Source organism: Apteryx rowi, unplaced genomic scaffold (assembly GCF_003343035.1).
Source record: "Apteryx rowi isolate R43461 unplaced genomic scaffold, aptRow1 scaffold_7, whole genome shotgun sequence".
In the NCBI taxonomy this organism is placed as follows: Eukaryota; Metazoa; Chordata; class Aves; order Apterygiformes; family Apterygidae; genus Apteryx; species Apteryx rowi.
Genome location: NW_020450982.1, coordinates 923973 through 944879, shown reverse-complemented (window position 1 = coordinate 944879; position 20907 = coordinate 923973). Strand labels below are relative to the sequence as shown.

The window sequence follows — 20907 nt, the reverse complement described above, 5'->3', positions numbered from 1 at the left end:
GATGCAGGAGTTGCTGTGCTATCATTGCTTCAGTGCTTCATATGCTCCAGAGGTCTGAATCTGAAAGCAGGTGGGAATAGCTCCCTCAAACAGGACTGCCGCAGAGAAGACAGTCCTGGGAGAGTCAGGGGAGGTTACCTTTCAGAAGCTGATTCATTCCAGGAAGCTTTGCCTCCATTTTATGCCTAAGGTAATGACCATTCTCATTATCTGTGCCAATGGGCAAAAGGGACTTTTTGCTGAGGAATACTGTGCAGGATAAAGGATATCATTTAAAGCCATCTTGGGGAGCAGATGTATGTATATACAGGCATGTTACATTTCAAACATTTTCTCAGAGGCACATCCTTCCTTAGCATTTACCACGATGTGTGAGATGTCCCATCCTACAGTAGTCTCTGCAGTACCTGGGACCATGATCAAGGTGAGAGAGAAGGTGTCCTAGGTTTTACTGCAGAAATAATAATGCAAAAACTTTCAGCCAGTAAAACAGGCCTCAGTGATCTCCAACTGGATGGGCAAATCCTTAAATTCCAGGTGCTGTGAGAACTTGCTTTTCTTCCACAACCTTTATTCCTTCTCTAGTTGCAAGCTTTTAATCAATTGGTTGGTGTGGGAGATGCTCCTTGATGAACAAAATGCCACAGAACTGGCCCATCTTCATGTCCTTCAGTGACAAGGATTCCCATTTTGCAAGTCAGCTAACATGGGGTCACCCTGGGAGAGGAGCAGCAGTAGCTGGAGGGTAGAAGAGCGGGACTGGAGGCTGCTGTGACGTAGGTGGATGCAGGAAGGGGCTGCTCCTGCAGAGCACTCAGCCACTCCAGGCAACACTTATCGGGGGCTTAGTCCCTTGAGGAAAACCCACTCTTAAATGGGTATGGCATTTCTCGGGAAGGTGCTTCAACTCCCCATCTGTATAAGCATGAATAAAAGTCACCTCCCCTCAATGAAGGTCATGTCCAGCAGAATGTGAATTGTGAAGTTGTTATTTCTGGAAAAGAAAAACAAAATGGGTTTCACAGCCAGATTTTAGTAGTCCCATATGTGTTTTATTTCCCCAAATAAGGATTTCAGTTTCAAGAAACTGCACAGAGTTCTCTGTTCCCCCTTGCACCCTTGCTGACATACCCACAGTTGAGCAGACAGCAGCTATGATTACTGCCCTGCAACATTTCGATAAGAGAAGTGCAGCAATTTTCTGTCAGACTCTGATGCAGTATAAAAAGCCTATTTCTATTAAACGATTTCAGCAAAAGTACTTGCACATTTCATGCCAGCCTCAGCTAGAAAATATCCCCTTGCTGCATTATGAACAATTTCTAAGCGAGGGCAAGCTGTTCCAAAAGCAAAACCCAAGGTTTTCTGGACAGATGTGAAAACACAACCACCAGCTGTGCTTTGAGATGGGCCAAATGAGAAGACTTTCATGATCTTATGACTAAATCTAAACCACTGCACCAAAAGGACCATGGAAATGGGACCTAGTGACTCTAGTAGCAGCAGAGGTGGAGCCAGTTGCAAATGACAGTGCTGTGCAGCATATGCCCCTGCTGCAACACGCTCCATTTGAACTAGTGCGGGGTGCATGGCTCCCCGTCAGCCTTTGCAGGGAGTGGGGGGCTTCTCTCTGCAAATCGGGCTCAGAGCATTGCAGCTCAGGACAGCTGATGGACAGAGCATGTCTTTAAGCTTGCAGAGACACTTTGTGCTCCATCAGGTTTGCCTGCCCAGATGTAAAACATTGCCAGAAGAGGACGTAGCATTTTACAGAGCCATGGTGAAGAGGTAAATGATCACACAGGAGTAGAGCCTTGGGCACTGATGGGTCTTTTCTTTGTTGGTAATGAAAAAAATCAGTCCTTGTTCTGATTTTAATTTTTCTTTCTATTTTTTTGCCTCCACCACAGGATGTTTCCAGGCACAGAGCTCTAGATGGGCTATTGCTGTAGTCCTCTGTGGCTATCCATTCCCGCAGTGGCTGCTTGTTAAGGAGGAATTGAACAGAAGCAGTAGATGATAGATTTTGCACCCTAAAATCTTGAAGCCTCCTCGATGTTTCTCTGCAGATCTCATTTCCTGTGTTTATTTGTACATGTGTATTTTCCAAAGCACATCTCACATGGCAATGTGCAGCATGTTTAATTTAGACATATTCTTAGAGCTTCTTTGCTGCACGCAGAACTTGCTCAAATGAGTAAAGAAATGCATTTCATTCTGCAAAACTTAGCAGGTTGTTTTGTTAGATGCAGAAGTCAACCACAGTACATATTTTTAATTAGTGGCTATCTAGCCGTCACGTTACCTGTCTCACTTGCCTTACGCTGAGGACAGTTAATTTCTGTATCTGGTCTACTTGCAACATACATGATGTGCTAATGAAGAGAGAGAACAATCATGGTGTTTAGCTCTTTTACAGCACTTATTCCATTTTGCTGCATAAATATTAACTGATGAATCCTCACAAGAGCGCCAAGGAATAGATTAATTCTATTATCTTTCTATTTAGGGAAATGGAAGCAGAGAGGTGAAAGACAATATGACAAGGAAACAGAAATGCACAGATGTACTTTTCTAAGCTTTTCTTACAGCATATGAAAGAGCCCTGTAAATGTTGTTAATTCTGCTTACAGTTTAAATCTAGATGTAACAGGAATATAAATTCTTGCCTTCACTTGCCTTTGCTGGGGGCTTGAGACATAAGAAGCAGAAACATCCTTAGGATTTAACTGACGGGTGAGGAAGCTAAACCATCAAGGAGGATTTTTCTTCCAAGTCTTTTATTTAAGCAAGTACTAATGATAATAARGACTTGGAAACAGCATGAATAAAAAACATTTGTCTGTTAGGCATTGCTTCCTTGCAATTCTGCTTTCTTCAGAAATTRTCATCCTGGTTCCCCATGGACAGCCCTGCCTCAGTACTTTCAGGGCTGCTTTTGTGTTAGGTGCAGGCCCCCCATGCCACAGACCCTGGAGATGTGTTAGAATAAGACAAATAGGGCTTTCCCTTCCTCTCCCACCACTGCTTTTGGCAGAGCTTTTGCGTAAACCTTCCTCGGCCACCTGCATGTCTCACCCCCTGCCTTGATTTTTCAGAAAGAAAACTCTGTTCCTCCTCTATCACGAGCGCTTCGCACTGCAAGCTGTAGACCTCTTAGACATCTGCCTAGGAGCACAGGCACCTAACAGCAAGGGTTTGTTTCTGGAAAGTGTGAAGAAACCCAGAGCATTATCAGTGGGGTTTTGGTGGGACCTACTCTGCTCTCAGGAGCCCCGTTGCTCCCAGCGCCGTCAGCAGCAACTTCCGTGAGTTCGTCCTTGCAGCAGAAGGCAAAGAGCAACTGTGCGAGGCGGCAGCGCAGGCCTCGTGCTCCTCGTGGCGGCAGGCGGCCCAGGGCCGTCGCGTGGCCCGGGGAGATCAGCAGGTAGCGAGGGCTGGGATACTGCAGCCAGCCTGAGCTTCAAGCCCACCTTTATTTTGCTGCTGGGCCTGCCCTCGAGTTTGTGCACGATGGTGTTATTTCCCCAGCTCATGCGCGTTGAAAAGCAGGCTGAAAGGAGCAGAGGAGAAGCTGAAGGCCGTTCAGTGTGGTTGAGGCTTGCTCAAGGCTACCGATTCACTGCTGCTTTATGGGCACATTAACAAGAAAAATGGACCCATTTGGGGGCAGACGATGAGCACTGGCTGTTCTATTCTGCTGCCGTTGAAAAAAACCCTGGTACTCCTTGAGTGAGATTGGATATGTTTATTTCCAAATAGGAGAGCTGAATCCCTTCAACAGTTAAGATGCCTCATTCTCTGACAACATTGCTACCCTTGAAGAACAACCCCCTATAAATTAATTTTATAGCTTTTATTACTTGAAGGGTGCATTTGTCCTTTTAAAACAGGGACATTGTGTTCTTAAAATCCATTCTTAATTGAAAAGCCTCCCCCTGCCTACCTACAGGTGTGGATGTCCTCTGAGTGCCACTAATCAAACTCCAGGGCTGCTACATTTGCCAGCTTTCTCATTGAAGGGAGAAAGTGATGAACTCGTGTGAAGGGAAGAGTGGAAGCAACATTAGTCTCAGGGGAGTGAAAACAGATGGGCTTACCTTGACTTCCATTGAATTTGCAGAGTGTAAGTAAAAGTTGATTTTAGATGCAGCCTGTTCAGCTAGATGTAATGTTTTATATACAGGATCTATCATAAAACATACAATGTTTGTATATAAATTCAAGGTGATGTCTCCCCTTGGATTTTAGGCATCAGTACGTACCCGCTGCGTGTGAACAGGGGTGCACGCAGTCCATAGTGGCGTGAATTACCCGCGCAAGACCTGCTGCAGCAGTGCTCCTTGTGGTTCAACCTGTGGCGAGCACAGCCGCGCCAGCAGCCTCACAGGCAGCGGAGAGCGYGGTACGGCTGACTTGCCAGGGCAGCGGTTATCAGCAGGCGAAAGGAGAGACCCCGGCYGAGTTTTGAAGTAGCGGCACTAACCAAAAATGAAAGTGCTTCAGCAGGGGAATGGTCGGAGGCGAGGAGAGCAAGATGGGATATTTATTACTGAGAAGAGCAGATGTTGTTCTTCAGAAAGTGCTGTGGTTTAAGAGGTGTTGGAAAGAGATGTCGAAAGAGATGTTGGAGGTTACGGTAGATGTTATTTTCAGGCTCTGTCTCAGGCTTTCAGCCAAACAGGAATAAAAGCAGCTCCCGGGCAGAACTCGCGCAGGCCAGGCTGGATTGCAGTGTTAGTTATACAACAGCTCCGTTACTGCTTTTGCAGCGTGAGTTTGCGTAAGCGCCCTCAGAAGTGCCAAGCGAGCTCTATTCCAAGGGGTGGTGGCAGATATTCCAGAGTAACACTGACTACTTCTTCACATCTAGCTTTTACAATGACCTGAAAGCGTGGCCTCCTCTACGCAGCGTGGTCTCACTGTCACTGCTGACGCCCAGCCGTGTCCGAGCCTCTCCCGCCCTGGTCGTGCTCCCATGGGCTCTGGTGGGGATGGTCATGGCTGGATCCATTTAGCGAAAGGTTTCTTGGAGCTTGTCAGTATTAAAGAAGTTAGTTTCAGAGCAAAACCTGTGTGGTTTAAAATTGTATTGTGCTGACCTGGCACATGGTCCCGGGGCTCTTCCAGCAGGCGCTGGGGCCAGAGCAGGACCTGCGCCCCGGCTCTCGGGGCTGCCCAGCACCTGCTACACGGGAGACACTTGGTGAGTCCCGACCTTCCCCAAGGAACCAGCACTCCCAAAGGGGCTGAGGGCAGCTGCTCGCGTTACTCTGCTTTATCAGCACCCCAGGGTAAGGATAAGTCTAGTGTATCTTGTCAAAGTGAAGGGTTGAACAGCAGTTTGCCGGAGACTGCAACCATGCACATCTACACTCTCTGACTACACTAGATGGACCCACTCACTGGACCCACCGCTCTAATGGGGTAGTTCTTTGGTTATGGCTCCTACATGCTAAAAAAAAGGAGAACTGTAACACTTCTTGAGCAGCAAGACCCTACAGTTGAACCTCTTCGGCCTCTGAACACAGAGGTTTCAGCCCCCACATCTTCCCAGCAAGCGGTGCAAAGCCAGGCATGCAGGCTCAGCAAGAAAACCTTTCAATTAGCTCCCTCTGTTCTTGAACCCTGCAAGAATGGTACAGATTCCTGGAAAACAACTAAACCTCTGAATTCGGCTCCTCCACCAGTGCCTCCCGTGTTCCTCTTCATCCCATCACGAAGGCTGCCCCAAGCTGCTCTCTCTGTCCTCTGAGCCTTTCTGGCAGGCGCTCAAAGCCAGGGGCCCTGCTTACAAAGACAGATCACTTAGCATGTACATCAAACAACACAGGCACATTCCTAAATTTTCAGGTTTTCTCTTATTTGCATCTGGTGTAGCTGCAGCAGAAAACACGTGAAGAAAAAATATAAAACAGGCATGGTCTTTGTATGGTTGTGACTCTTCCTTCTCTTCTCCCAATATATATCAGAGGTGTCAATATTTGGTCCAGCTGTGCCACAGAATTTGTCAATTATCTATTAAGAGATCACCACCGAGTCCTCACCAGGGCCCCAGATACCGAACTTACAACATTCAACTTGCCAAGTTTACTGCCTYGTTTTCTCAACTTGTGTCAGATCCTACGGTTTCTGTTCATCTGGTTGATAGATCTGCGTTCTTGCTTCCTTGTCTGTCCTTTCATGAGGCTGTTCTGGGGTTTCCATAGAGACTGCCAACCTCACCTTGCCCTCTGAATCAGGGTCCCTTTGTTGCGTTTCTTGGCTGCGGAAGGACATTAGTTTGCTCCAGGCACTTAACTAGAGAAAAAGATGTATTTGAGTCCCTCAGCATAACAGCGATTTCAATGAGAGCAGGCTCAGGCTATGGCGGGACTACAAAGAGCAGGTAATTCTGCAAAGGTTGTTGTGTGGAAGCGTTAATGAAATGGAGTTTCATGGAACACCTGATGGCAAATGAAGACGGGACCTTGAGGTCTCGAGAGGAGACGAGACCATTCTCGTCCTCCCATGTGGAAGCCACGATGTCTTTAATAGAGCAAGCCAAGGAAGGCTGAGCGGTACTGATCGGAGCTGCCGGGTATCAGCAGTCGGCTGTGACCTGCCCCTCCTGTTAGCGCCAGGGTGGCTGTGCAGGTTATGCCTCATAGCGTACTGCGCCTGGGGGTTCACGTGGCTGGTGAGAAATACGTTTGCTTAGAGCACCTCACCTCCTCTTATCGCTCCTCTGGAAGGACCGTGGCCGGCAGACGTACAGACGCCTGCAGGAGCAGCGCCCGGGAGGGAAGGGTGYGGGGCAGCTCCTTGACCARGAAGGGCTCGGACCCACCCGGCAGYGGGGCCACGTCTCCTCGGATGCAACGGGATCGCCCGAAGCCGTTGCCTGCCAGAAACCTTTCCTTTTCCAGTTGTGTGCCCTGGGTTCCTGCAGGAACAAGAGACACACAGAAATGTTTACATCCTGTCAGCTCCGAGTGCCCAAATGCCAACCATTACAGGCCAGCTCTGGTAGCCAAGGGAACAGTCCTCCCACGTGAAAACAAGAAAAACACAGCTGAAGAGCATGTGGAGAGGACAGCACACAAAAGGCTCGCCAGCTCATGAGAACATTTGGGGTTTGTTGTGTGTGTGCTTTTTTTTTTTTTTTTTAATATAAATGGCTGTCACCAATCTTTTATCCATTCTGAGCACTTAGACTGCCTGCAATCTAAAGTGCCGGGGCGCTCTTCAGCCTTTAATGGGTTCTGGGAATGCTTCAAACTACTGCGATCAAACAAATGCACAGCTGAGCCTCAACTAGAAAATCTGCTCAGCTTCCAAAATCAGGCCTCTGTGCATGTGCACCCGTGCCCTGCTTCAGCCCCGGCTGCAGCCAGAGAAGAAGTCATCTCTGATGAAAGCCCACGTTTCTGTTCCAGCCCTCRGCTCCTCCGCCCGTCTGGGATGCAGACTCCGTGCGGGCCCGTGTTTGATAAGTGCAACAGCACACGTGCATCAGCGCCTTGGGCGTGCTCCCGCCAGGAGCTTCACCCAGTAGGGATTGCACAGGAGTTAACAGGTGAGATCTTGCACTTGCAGAATGACTTCCAGCTCAGGCTGTCCAGACCCTTTGCGGGTATCTAGGAGCTAATTTGATCTGATTTGGGATTATATTCTAGGAAATTAAATGCAAGACTCCATTCACCCTTCTTCCATTCCAGTTCTCTCTAAAAGCTGGTGACTCATCTTGGTGAGTCTAACGGTATCTTTGGGCGTTTCTATCCCTCCCCTTCCCCTAGTGGCAAAGGCAATGGGATCATGCGCAAAATAACTTCTATACACAGCATGACACATGCATTAGACTCGACTAACCCCTCCTTATGTACCATCCATTGGGGGTGCATCCTCTTTGCATTTTTTGGTGCTACATGGACTCTAAGGACATGAGATAAATGATCTGCATATTTTTACAGGAGGGACTTCAGAGGTGGAATAAGCAAAAGAGATTTAATATGTGAATGCAAAGAGGCAGATGACTAAAACTCCAGTCAGTTTTCAGATTTGGACTTCATTAGTCCTCAGTCACACATACATTCAGAGGGGACATTATAAATATCCAGGTACACACTTTCATAAATAATTTCCATGTCACCACTGTACACTTCAAACTTCTCCCTCTCCACACGGCAGCAGTTAGGCTTTGGGGAAATTCAGTTCTGTGAATTTACAAAGGGTTTAAAACTCAAAGCCTGGTCTCTGTGAAAATATAGCTAAAATTGTAAGGAGCATGGAGGGGAAAGGGAGAAAAGAGCAAAAGCCTCACTTTGTGGYTTTTGTAACTATGTCGGTGCGATGGTCCTTAGCGCCCTCCAACACCAGCCCAAATCCYGAGGAGCACAGAAAACTTACAAAACCAAGCCCAAAAGAGCTGAGAGTAAGCTCGGCCTTCCAAAAAGATCTAAAGCTTTTTACACCAATTTATACATAGCCTCCCTGAGGGCCAAGGTCTGTTCAAAGTAAATACCATGGTGTGCGAGCTGCCAATTTAAGGCAGGTTCGGGTCCCTGTGACAGCTGACTTCACTCTRTCTCAGCCTACATAAAAACCAAGACACTATGTATTTCTTTGGTGTCAACTTCAGAACAAATAAGCCACACAATGCAATGGAGAAAATGCTCCGCTTAACAAGCCACACAAAATAACTTACCTTCRGCCACAGCAGGCTGCTTACGCTGTTGGCAGTGCCACCGCTTCTTGTTTTCTCTTCGGTTAGCAATGGCACTTGCGCTGAGGTGGCTACTGCGTCTTTCYGGAATAATATTCCACAAATACCACCAGAATAACATTCCAAGGGAAGTTCCCCAGYGTAGCGCTTGTTGGCTTGTAAAAAACTGACAAGTTCCAAGTCCTGGCCACTYGAAATACTGTTTGGAAAATGCAAATGCGTTTGGCCCCCTTGCTGACCTTGTGTGGTCTTAAACGAGTCAATAACCACTCAGGGCCTTGATCTCCTTCTCTGTGCTAGAGAGAGAACACAGATTTTCTTCCCAGGAGTTTGCAGGCTTTTTGTAAAGCGATTAGAATTTTTGGGGTAGGAAGCCCTGCACGAGGATGGGGCGCTTCCAGTCACAGGAGAGCTGGGAGGAAATCTGCTCCCCTTCCTTCAGCATTTTTTTCCAAAAATCATGAAATAATGAAATGCTCAGATCGAGCCATCAAGTGTCAAAAGAGGGCTATCAGAATAAGGACTTTTTTTTCCTTTTTTTTACAGGAGCGCAGGGTAGCCCTAACTTCAAATTGGGGAATTACATCATAGCCAAATTAGCATTTTCCCTCTGTGGCTTTCCTGTCCTGACTTGCTCTGTAATGGCTCTGTGAGCTAAAAAGCAATTCTGCATTTCTTGTGATTCACTCAGTGAAGTGCACTAGAATGCTCTGGGTGACAAGTGCTGTATAAACGTGCAGGGGTTTTTACCAGAAGTCTCTTGATTGCTAAGAAAACCCTCCAGGGTATGTTTAAAGCACCGTATTTCAGTTTTCCATAGATAGAATCACATCTTATAGAGAACTCCCAAGATACTCAGGAATTAGCGTGCATGTACGCATTATAATTATGCTGCTCACAAATCTCCATTTGAAATAAYCCTGCCAAAGTGGCCTCAATTTTACCAATCCATATCATACAAATTTCTTACTAGTTGATCCAGGGGAAAGAAGATTATAAACAATACTATATTACAAAATCATATTACAAACAAGACTGCCAAATAAAATGTAGTATAAAACATCATATCTGAAACTACTATGCTGCTGGTAATTGTAATTAGTGTAATTAGAAGGGAATAACAACAAACTAGAAATATGTGCTGTAGTCTGAAATTAGTACAATTAGTGGTTATTGTGTCTGTTTCAAAAGTTGATACTGAGGAATTAAAGCAACGGGAGACCGCAGATATGGAATAAGAAATTAGGTATCTAAAATTTGGCACAGAATTAGATCATTAAAATCTTAAGAGTTTTGGAAAACTCTTTTGCATGTAGATTCTGGGCCACACTGTTGATACGGTGTTTGGAAAATTAGAGCAAGACACTAGTTTGATATGGAAACGCATAGTAGGGACCTTGCAGACTGCTGAATCTTCGCTTGCAGGCTCTCTGCATTGGGGGTGTCGTTGTGGGTGCACACAAACCACCTAATATCAGGGCCCGGTTCGAATCGCTGGATGTTACCCCAGCACAAATTATCGCAGTAATAATACAACAGGATACACTGCCTGTTTTCTGCTCTGTGCCATGGCCCCTCTCCCTACCTCTTCCTTCTGCTTCACCCCTGAAAAAGCCCAGCTCCAAGCAGAGTGTTCCCAGTCCAGGGTCTGGTGAAGAYGATGCTGACAGGCGCAGGGGAGGAAAGAGGAGACGTTCTTCCTTCGCCATCTACCAAAGGGGGAGAAGAGCTGCCTGGGAGATTCCCCTCTCTCATGTAGTAGCAGTAAGAAATTCCCAGTAGAATGACTTTCTTTACACACTGAACAAAGAGCTCGTACCGTAATAAGGAGCAGAGCACTGCTTTGCTGCCTTGGTGTGGCGATTACCCATACAAAGTCCCCCAGACCATCCAGCTGGGTGGGTGGGTGGGTGGGTGCAGCCTGAAGAAGGCACCGCACTACCTTCACCCCCCCCGTTGCAGAGAGAAAAAGTTACTGGCAGCGGAGTGAAAGGTAAGCAAGCTGCAGGGCTGCTTCTGTTGCACTGTAACACAGAAAAGAACCACCCCTGCAAGTCTGCTTTTCTTTTTACAATATTTTGCAGCTGCTTTACCTGATATCATCTGCTGTCCGGAATGAATCCAAATGGCATTTATGACATGACATGATATGGCACTAGTATTTTTTTTTTTTTACACCTCAGTACAAAACCAACACTCCGTTAGCGATCTCTCTGCAGCTGCAGGAAGCARGAAAATTGTCCCTCAGTGAATGCTTCCATCATTTCCAGCCAGGTATTCATAGGTGTATTTAATTAGACTTGGACACCATTCTTTTTGAAGTAGATTGCTGCTTTATTAAAGGAGGTCGGCTGTGTGCTTCGATCAATGCAAACAAGTAAAAGAGAGAACAGGGATTCTAGGAGCCGTGAAGCTGAGACAGGCTGCTTGATTTGCAATACGACCGACTGAAACTGAAAAGACCAGCAGGTCTTCCCTMTTTCCAAGTGCGCTGTTGGGACCGTCTATCTAGCACTATCTTTTTATGACCTCAGAGACTTTGAGGAACAATTTCTTCCCTGAAGGACATATAATTTAGCCTCTGTAACATAAGGAAAAGAGAGTGAACAGGCAGACATTGGCCTTTTGAAAATATCCTCACAATATGAGAGCACAGTGGTTATAAGCCAAGACTTGTACTACAATTTTCACCCTTTATGGATCTTGATTATGTCTCTTGAACATAATCTCCAGGTTGAGAATAGACTGCTAGGAACATCATTAACTACRTATGACCTGTAATCTGCTGAAATGAGACAGGCTGATCCGTCTGGATGCTTTGTCACTCTGGAGGAGGAGTCGTCTAACAGGAGAGGGCCTTACGTATCCAATGCATCTGTTACAGCAGCATCATTTGCTGGGTCAAAAAATATATATATAGCTGCATCCCACCTGGGCAGCAAACTGTTCAAAGAGAGCCTCAACACACTTTAAACCAGTTTTGATGGTGTTTTCATGTAGCAAAAGAGCCTTCCTCTGTACTGACACATTTTATGCAAAAAGTTTTATTTTATAACATTTAAACTTTTCAAGCCTCTGTGAGGCATCCAGGGTTATGAATAGGCTCAAAAAGCCCCACTGCAGCATGCACTTTCTATGCAGTTTTGATTATCTGTAACGTGTGCCACTTTTATCCAGCTGTCCACAGTCGCAGGTGCCTGGTTGTGCTGCTGCCTGGGCGCACCGCAGGGATCACCGACAACCATCAGTCCTCGTGGAAGAAAGCCTGCATCAGCACGGCCCGTCCAGCGTTTGGATTAAGGATCTGCATGCATCAAAATAAATAAACAAACAAACAAACAAAAGTGGAAAGAAAGATGAGGGCTTAAAATTTCACCTGCTTCTCCAATGCTACGAGCCACCTGTAGCCGCTTACTCCTGCACGYAGGGCTTCTCAAACGCCGTAGCGCGACACCACTGCATCCTCACTGGGCCGAGGTGGTGTTTACTTGCTTTCCCCAAGTGAGACAAGTGCCCGGRGCAGCACCTAGCAAACAACCAGGCAAAGCCTCTTCTTCTAAAAGAACTTTATTTTCTTGAGCTGCTGTAAGAAATGAACTGTGATTTTTTGTGTTAACAATCTCACTTTTGTTACTACCACAAATTTTTYTGCAGGCTGCTGAAAACAGAGCCATAGGCTTATACCCACAGTATGCAATAATGTTTTTCAGATACTGCCACCTGTCGTTATAGTGTACACACTTTATCATCAMTCTATGCCTTTGTGGGTTTCATTCCAGCAGTAATTATACCTCTTATACGAAGCCTGTTACAGGTTCTATTACATTGAAAATACCTGCTTTAATTCATACATGCTCTGGCTGAATAGCATTCAGTGAGACTGTTCAATAATTTATTCTGCTGTACATATTTTCAATTGCGGCTAGATTCACATTGGTGTTTCTCCCACTTTTTATTTCAATAATAAATCTGGCTCTTTATCCAGACTACAGCCACAACATTGATGTTCTAAGTCAGCAGTATAACTTAGGGCAATATATGCACACACACATATCACAAGCTTTACACATATTTATACACACTAAAACTATAAGAGATTGCATGGGTGCATGAATACATTTACATACACTGCCCTAGTTATTTAGATTGCTGCTGCAGAACAGGTATGCGACTGCATTTAATTGGAGACCAAAATCTAATCAGTCAGGACCGTGTTCCCTAAATCTGTGTTATAAATAAATATAACAGAAATCACATTGCAGAAGCTGGCCAGAAACTGAAACAATTTGCGTAAAATTGAATAATCATTGTGATCACTGAGCACTCAAGAGCATTGCTATAGTAGTCAGGCACAGGTGGAAGTCAGACACACTGACAAATCAGTCAGCAAGATGCTAGAAACAACATTCAGGCTAAAGGTACTTAAAACCTGTGTGCACGCGTTGTCTGAAACGGGGGTCTCCTGCCTTGGATACTTGATCTGTAATTCTGGAGATCTGGGGCGATTCCTTGCCCTTCCACTTTTTTCCTCTCTGGCATGGGGCAGCTCTCTCAAACCCTCCCTGCCCCTGCAGCTTAGCTGTCCAGCAGCACTGGAGCTCCTCTGCCTCCTGCCTCTTTCAGCTACAGGCTCTGGGGGCAGAGAAGGTAGAGAAGCCTCTGTCCACACCTACTGCCATGCCCACTCCTCCCATTTTGGGGCCTCAAATCATGCAAAAGTGACTGTAACATTTCTGGATCCAGATGGCCAGGGAGAAGCTTCACACTCTCAGGGCCTACAGCAGCACGTCCCCCCAGACCTGGGATCACCGACAGCGACGGGCGCTGCCCAGGACCAACGCGCAGCCTCAATAAACTTCTCACAGTGAACAGAGATGACAGTACAAGCCAAAGACAGTAGTTCTGTGTCCGAAAGGAGCCAAATCAGCATGGTTTCAGAGTGCAAGTTGTGAGAGTTAAGCAGCAGAYGAAAGGAGCTCGAGATCTGCGCTTGCCACAGCAGGTGGTTAGCTCAGAGGAGATGCGGGATCCGTGACAGGCTGGACTAAGCAGAACTGCAAACACAGCAGGCAGCTTCACACAGCACCCAAGCTATTCACAGCTTGTATCGAGTTACGGTTCCCGGTTATATACATTTGCATTGAAGAAAAAAAAGTGAATACTATATTCGGAATATATATATTTTCAGAAATCACTCATTTTGCATGGCTGCTCTTTGTTCTGTTTGCCGCTACAATGCACAAGCTTACTTCCATCTGTCGCAGTGGATCTTTCTATTCAAAATACAGACAGTTTCATTCCTGTAGTTCTAAGAAGTGCTTTTTCTTCCTCACATTTTTGTTGAAACAGCAAGATCGGGAGCTGAAGCCAAGCACAGCTCTGCTGTTTCACCAGCAGTCACTGGCTGTGCCTTCCCAGCTCTCCAGCTGAGCTTTTCAACAGCCATGTGGCCCATAACCAGTAAACCAGCGGGGGAAAAGGCACTTAATGTACGTGTGAGCATTCTTATTCCCGTCAGTCAAAGTCACTGGCTGAAAACCTACATTTGTTCAGAGAACAGGAAATAAACTGCTTGAAGCCTTCCTCCCAGCATTTAAACTGGAAGCAAGTCCAGCAGAGTCACGCTCTCACTGTATAACAGCAGAAGGCAAACGAGGTCATTTGCTCTGAGCACATTCTGCCTCCCCAAAACGGTGTGCCCATTTTTGTGTTTCACGTGGAGCGAGAACACCTGCCTGATCCTCAGCATTCAGCTGTGTTTAAAAACCAGCRCGCCACAGTCCCCGAGATGACCAAACGGAGGTACACGAAGGGACTGTTCTGCCACCTGCCAAACCATCAGCTATTTCCCAACTGAAGACTCTGTTGTCAGAAATAGTCAGAGCCCAGGCTGAAAATGTCTCTCTAGCAGTTAACAACACCTTTTATTTCATGTATTATGGAAACCTAGAGGTAATATAACTCCACAATATAAGCTATGTGCAGCCACCTTGAAACTGGCTGCCAATATTGTTCATCATTTGCATTTGAAGACATTCAAATTTCTTCTTTCGCATGTATCTCCCRAGGCTATCACATGCATTTAGAAATCCTTAAGAGTGGCTGCAAACACCTACCCTCCAGCTCTCACAGAGCAGCAATCTCATCGCATTCAACATGATTATTCCTGTGCACATTGGAAAGGTCTGGGCCTTTGCTTGTAAGCTGTGGCCTCAGAGAAGGAAGAAAGAAGCAGCTGCAGTTTGCGCAACTCTGGCATATCATCGGCCTTTCTAAACAGAAGGTAGCAGAAAACATAGACATTGAAGACATTGAATTAATTGTTCCTAACAGATGTGGTAAAAATTAATCAGAAATCAATCTTTAGTTTCAGCTGTTGCTAGGCGGCGTGCAAGTTAAAATGCTGGGCATGCTGAGAAGCACACGAATACGTGCATTTTGCTAACTTGCCAGGTAAGCTGACACTCTTTTCAATAGCATGATTGCAGCACAGACCAGTATCCAGTACCTCCCTCTGCTCCTTCGAGGGGAACGTTCACTTCAGCCTGGCAAACCCACGTTACTACCAGCTGCTAACAGGAGCTCTTCCTAGCACCTACCGCAAATCCCGCAGCCGAGYGCAGCATCCAACACTCACACAGGAGTGCCGCATCCCACATCAGCTGTGTGCCAACTCTGTTAGAGATGAACTCTTAGAAAAAAGATGGTATTTCCCACTGTCAGTTCCCATGGCTTTTGTTTTTTCAGACTGAGTAATGCTATTTTTGATTTGTACATAAAAAATCACACCAAGCAACCACAAGCTGCTTTTTACCATAAGAAAAGGTCAGTGTTGTAGGAAATTCATATCACAATGTTCAGAAATGTAAATGAATATATAAAATGGCAGATGAGACCAAAAAGCATTAATCAGATKGAGTATGACAGCAAAGCACGAAGTTAAGCAGAAAGGAGACTTTTTGGGTCTGCACTGGCACCCCCTGGGCAAATCAGTGCTCCTGGCCTGTGACGGGCAGGCGCACATACAGAGCRGGGTCTGCACAGGCAGGTGTTTCAAAAAAGGAGCACACAGGGATGTGGCTCACAGTGTGACTGGCACAGCTTCAATGTTCAGAGGTTGTTGCCCAACAGAAATCTATTGCAATGTCGTAGGCTAGAGCTCCTTTAAAGAGAGAGCAGCTTAGCACAACTCCCTCCCAAAATCATATACTTCTGCAGAACACAGCTTTTACTTGTATGCTGGAAAAGTGTTCCACTGTAGTTTTTTTCATATTCAAAACAAAAAGTCCAAAAAACCCCCACAAAAAAAACATGCAGCAGCTTTCACAACTGGCCCTCCCCCCCCAATCAATTTTTTTACACCTAAAGTTATTCTTGGACAAAAGATTATTGATTTGACTCCATTTAGATGTTGAATTATTTAGAAATCAAAGTATATCCAGTAATTCAATTCCATAATGTTAATTTACAATCAAATAATAACCATTTGTAAAATTAAAAGAATTACACTTAGTAACAACCTGTAAAACTTAGAGACTGATTCAAGAAATCAAAGCTTCTGAGATGAAGATACGACATTAAAGATATGGTTTAAAACCTTAGTAGGATATCAAATTAGTATTTCTGCATAGAACAAAGTATTTCTTTTTTCCCCTGGTTATGTGTGTTGTTTTGACAGTTTGATGACACAGCAAATAAAGCAGCAAGTCTTAATACAATTTTAGGACAACAAATGTTAACTTCAGCAAGTGAATTGACACAAGTTTCTCAAACCATCCTGGCGCTGAGCAGCCTTAGAGCAGACCATCCAAGTGTGCACATTATCAAAGTTCCACAAGTGCTTGTAAGATCRGGGGTACGGTTTTAAACGTGGAAGTTTGAATTATCTTGCAACTATGTTTTTTTGTATTAAAACTTGTCCTAGCACAAGCCTTGACACTGAAACATTAMGCACAAGTGAGAGCTCTCCATGCTTGAAACCACAGGGAAAAACTTCCAAAAGACCAGAAGCTTTTGCCCTCCTTAAAGGAGGGGAGGAATCTAAGCATTACATCTAAAAACATATGTATTTAAAAGTGGATAAAGGGACAGCAGAGTTGACCGTGTTTGTTGTGTCCACAAAACATAGGTTTATTTGCATATGTAAAAACTTACAGAATATTTACTTACTATGAGTAAAAACTATATGCCCATGTGATTTAAATAACAAGTTCACCTGATATGCAAAATTGCARTTTTAAGAACTGCAACTGACAGTTTTATTCCCCAAACGTTAAAGAACTCGATGCTTCTTTCTGTTCTTTATGCAACTGTTTTGCCCTGTTTTTCAAAGCTTCTGCCTTGGTGTCATTCTTCTCAATGCCATCTCCAATTTTGTACATTCGGCTGGCATTGGCACAAGCCCACATATGACCCAGCTCACAGGCTTTCAGAGAATATTGCAAAGCATGGTTCATGTCCTTAGGGACCCCAGGGGCTCCCTGGAGGTATATTACACTGAGGTTGAAGCAGCTAGGAGCAAAATTGCCATCGCAGGCTTTTGTGTAATAGTCTCTAGCGACAACGGGGTCAGGTTTATCATCATTTACTCGCCCGTCGTGGGCCAACAGCCCAACGTTATGGCAGGCATTTATGGACCTCTTCCCACCTTTCTCACATGACTTCAGAAAGGAGTTGTAGGCAGCTTTCAAATCTGGGGTGAGTCCACCTGTCAGCCAAGAAACCAAAGATTACAGTCAGCACGTGCTGCGTAACCGTGGAACGGATGGGAGCTTTCTGCTTTGCAGCGTGCCTCCCGAYGCTCACAGCATTCCTCATTAGTAGATACTGCAGTCAACGTTTAGGACTTCAGAGACACAACTGCTGTCTCGGCTACAATGGGTTTGCTAATGCCCTCAAATTAGGAAATCCTGCTCCATTGTACAGTAATCAGGCAGACAAAAAACTCTTTCCACTACTATCTCCATAGATCCCTAAATAACTTACACTAGGCAAAGTACTTTTCTGCCAGTATACTTATATGTACATTGACACTGTCACCAGTTTAAAACTATGGTAACAACATCACATTCCTCACTTGTGTTGCTATTTGGAAGGAAAGTCATTAGTGTAAATGCTTCCAGTCACTGTACCAGCAGATACTTCTTTGGCAGACTTGGGGCCTACATATTTGTGTATCTGCAAACAGTGTCATCAGTCTGTAAGTTTATTTCTTCCTTACTTTCTGTGAGGGGAAAAAAAAAAAGGACAGGAAGAAATCCAAGTTTTAAAAAACATGACACAGCAACATTCAGCACTGGATAAAACCTACCACTTACACTGAAATAACTAGTAAAAAATATATGTAATTAAACATAACTTAAAATTGTTTCTTCAGAGGAAAGTAGTTTAGATAATCTAAACTGAGCTCAAAATAAGATCTTTTTTATCCTGTATCTAATACACTTGGTTGGGTGGCAAAAGGAGTATCTTAAATAGACTAAGATTTTCTAAGCTAGAAAATGTATTTTTTTTGTCCTTGCATTGTCATTGTCTAGAAGATGCAGATAACTCGGGACAACAAACACTCCTAGTTCTAACCCGAGCTGCAGAAACACAAATGCAGGCTGCAGACCTCTCTAAAAGTAGCTACAGCTCCATTACCACAGCTAAGACTTCTGCTTTCTCCTCAATCTTCCAGGCTACAGGAACCTGCGAGGACTGATCCGATGCTGCAACTCTGAGCACGAGCTTGTAAGATAAATATACATCGCAGGGAAGTGCCAGTGACCTTTGGCTGACTGAAAAAGGCTGAAAACGGTAGAACAGAAGTTTTCCACCTCCGCCACACACAGACGCACCGCGGCGCGGCTCACCTTTCCCGATGGCCTGGTAGGCCCCGAGCTTGTAGCAGCTCTCGCTGTGCCCCTGCGCCTCGCAGTTGCCGCGCAGCACCCGCGCCGCCGCCGCGAAGTCCTTCCTCACGGCCTCCAGGTAGTCGGCGAGGCGCTGGCAGCCTGCAAGGCAGCGGTGAGCGSGCGCGGAACGGAAGGAAGGGAGGCAGGGAGGGGAAAGGGAGCCGCTTACCGTCGGGGTCGCGCTCGCGGTAGCACTGGTAGCTGTACTCGACGTGCAGGTTCTCCAGGTAGCCACGCACCTCCTCCTCGTCCTCGAAGTTCACCAGCCCCGCCATGGCCGCCGCCGCGCGAGCGCCGAGCCGCCGATGCCAGGGCGCCGCGCGAGCGCCGAGCCGCCGATGCTCAGGGCGCCCGGAGGAGCCCCGAGCGCCGAGCCGCCGATGTTCAGGGAGCCCGGAGGTGCGTAGCAGCACATTAGAAATGTACGTGACAAACTGCTCAGAGTTAATATTAATTTCAGGGAATACTTGCCAATATCTTGTCCCAAATGATTTCAGTAATATAACGCAGACTTGTCAAGTTTTGGGGATAAATAGAACTCGGCTAAATCTCGTGCAGAGGCTCCATAGGAAGAAACCAGGTTGTCCACAAACAACCAGAGCTAATTGCCAGGACTGCTGTAGGTCGGGCCGATGGCACCACCTGCTGGACAAGTTGCCAAAACTCCAAATACAACGGCTGTTAAAATTACTGCCGTATTATTTGTTAAAACTTTTCATACTTTTCAGTATTTGGGTTGAAGTTATCACACACTGGCCACACAAAACGAAGATCGTGTTTCAAAGTGTATCAGCCGAAAACACTGACATGTCTGCAAGAATGCAAATAAGAGAATATACATTATATCTATCTATCTATCTATTTATCTATCTATCTATCTATCTATCTATCAGGATATACCTGAGAACTTTCCTGTCAAGTCCTCTTCTGCTCTGGAGAAGGGCTGTGGAAGATGAGCTGCTTTTATGTCAGCAAGACTGTTTTTCTGAAAATCATGCTTTGAAAAATTTCAGTTTGCACAGGCACAGTAGAAACTCTCAAGTTTGCTGGTTTATATCCCCAAAGAGCCCGTTCTTGCTGGGATTTTGTCTTTGCCATTTCTGATGCTGCTGCTGTGGCAGGGCCAGCTCGGCAGAGCAAACCCCATCCCAGGAGTGGAGTAGCACAGCGAGGCCTCCCTCGCTGCTGCGGTTCCTGAGGACGGGGACAGGCCACGCACCAGGGCTGAGCAGGGAATCGGCCTGTCTCTTCAAGCTTTCACTGAGCCCAGASAGGAGAAAGGAAGGTGTTTCCTATCATAAATGCAGGTGGAATGAGAGAAATAAAGTAAGGATAAGGTATCTGGTGATACTTGGGTTGGAGGGAGGGAGTGAATTTGGAATTATGTGTGAACGAAGAGACTGGAAGCTCTGAAAGACATTAGAAAGTGGGAGAAACAAAGAATGGGCTAAGAATAATAACACTAGCTCTTCATTTTACTTATCTAAGCTAATTTACGTTTCCATAGTTATATAAGTTATTTCTTCTAACCAGGCTAGATTTTTAAGCGTTTAAATTCAGGACTTTGGGGGACTTCTGATTCTGTTCTTGTCTGATCCTGAGGACATCATTTATTTTCTCTGCCTCAACATCCTAATCTAAACAACGGGACTAGAATTGACCCCTGTCATACAATCATTAAACAGGTAAAATTGTGTTTGTATTATATTTTTATTTGTAGAATATATTGTCATCATCTAATGGCAGAAACATAAAATAGTGTTTTTCCTTAATGTTTATTTATATGTTGGTTTGCAAACACATGTTATTCAAAGCTGCTGTCCATGAAAACAGCAACTCCGTGAAAGGTTTAACTATGATGTCTTTGTAATTTCATTTCACCTGGATGGGGTAAATGTATCACTCTTTACTTTGTATCCTGACACAAAAATAACTACATTTCTCTTCATCAACAATAAATTATAGCGTGGATCTGTTGGGAAAGAGGTTTTCGTCAGCAGGACTGTGTCTGAAGCCTCAAATTATTTTGTATTGAAGTCCGTGGCAAAGCGCCTCTCCTCCTTGCGGGAAGCAAAACCTATGGAGCTTGAGCAGATTATCGATATTACCGTAAGAAACTAGTGGTTCCCCAAAGAGAAGGGGCTGCCAGCGGCGCGGCCGATAAGCGCTAACTCGGAGCGTTGCCGGGGCAGGCGCCGCGGCGGGAAGGCGACGCGAAGCTCCCACGCGAGGCCGTGGCACGGGGCTGCTGACAGGCCCAGGCCCTCGCCGGCCCCGGCCCCTGCGGGCGCCGCAGCCTCGGAGCCG

At 45.6% G+C, this 20907-nt stretch overlaps 2 protein-coding genes across 3 annotated transcripts in view; one reads left to right on the top strand and one right to left on the bottom strand.

The window, feature by feature from the left end:
• Positions 1-12307: 12307 nt before the first annotated feature.
• Positions 12308-18925, bottom strand: LOC112976029 (cytochrome c oxidase assembly factor 7). 2 transcript variants are annotated; one of them, XM_026086856.1, is made up of 3 exons: positions 18770-18922; positions 18559-18699; positions 12308-17411 (listed from the first exon to the last, which is right to left on the bottom strand). In XM_026086856.1, exons 1-3 carry the CDS (start codon positions 18873-18875, stop codon positions 16963-16965), a joined length of 696 nt encoding a protein of 231 aa, XP_025942641.1. In that variant the 5' UTR covers positions 18876-18922; the 3' UTR covers positions 12308-16962. The 2 variants fall into 2 exon arrangements, with proteins under 2 accessions (XP_025942641.1, XP_025942642.1); XM_026086857.1 differs by lacking the exon at positions 18559-18699 and having other exon boundaries at positions 18770-18925.
• A 1739-nt stretch (positions 18926-20664) lies between these two features.
• LOC112976027 (protein zyg-11 homolog B) overlaps positions 20665-20907 on the top strand; it is a 23288-nt gene continuing 23045 nt past the window's right edge. Inside the window, exon 1 of the mRNA XM_026086852.1 lies at positions 20665-20709. Coding sequence (XP_025942637.1) covers positions 20680-20709 — 30 coding nt within the window. The 5' untranslated portion in view covers positions 20665-20679. The remainder of the gene's footprint in view (positions 20710-20907) is intronic.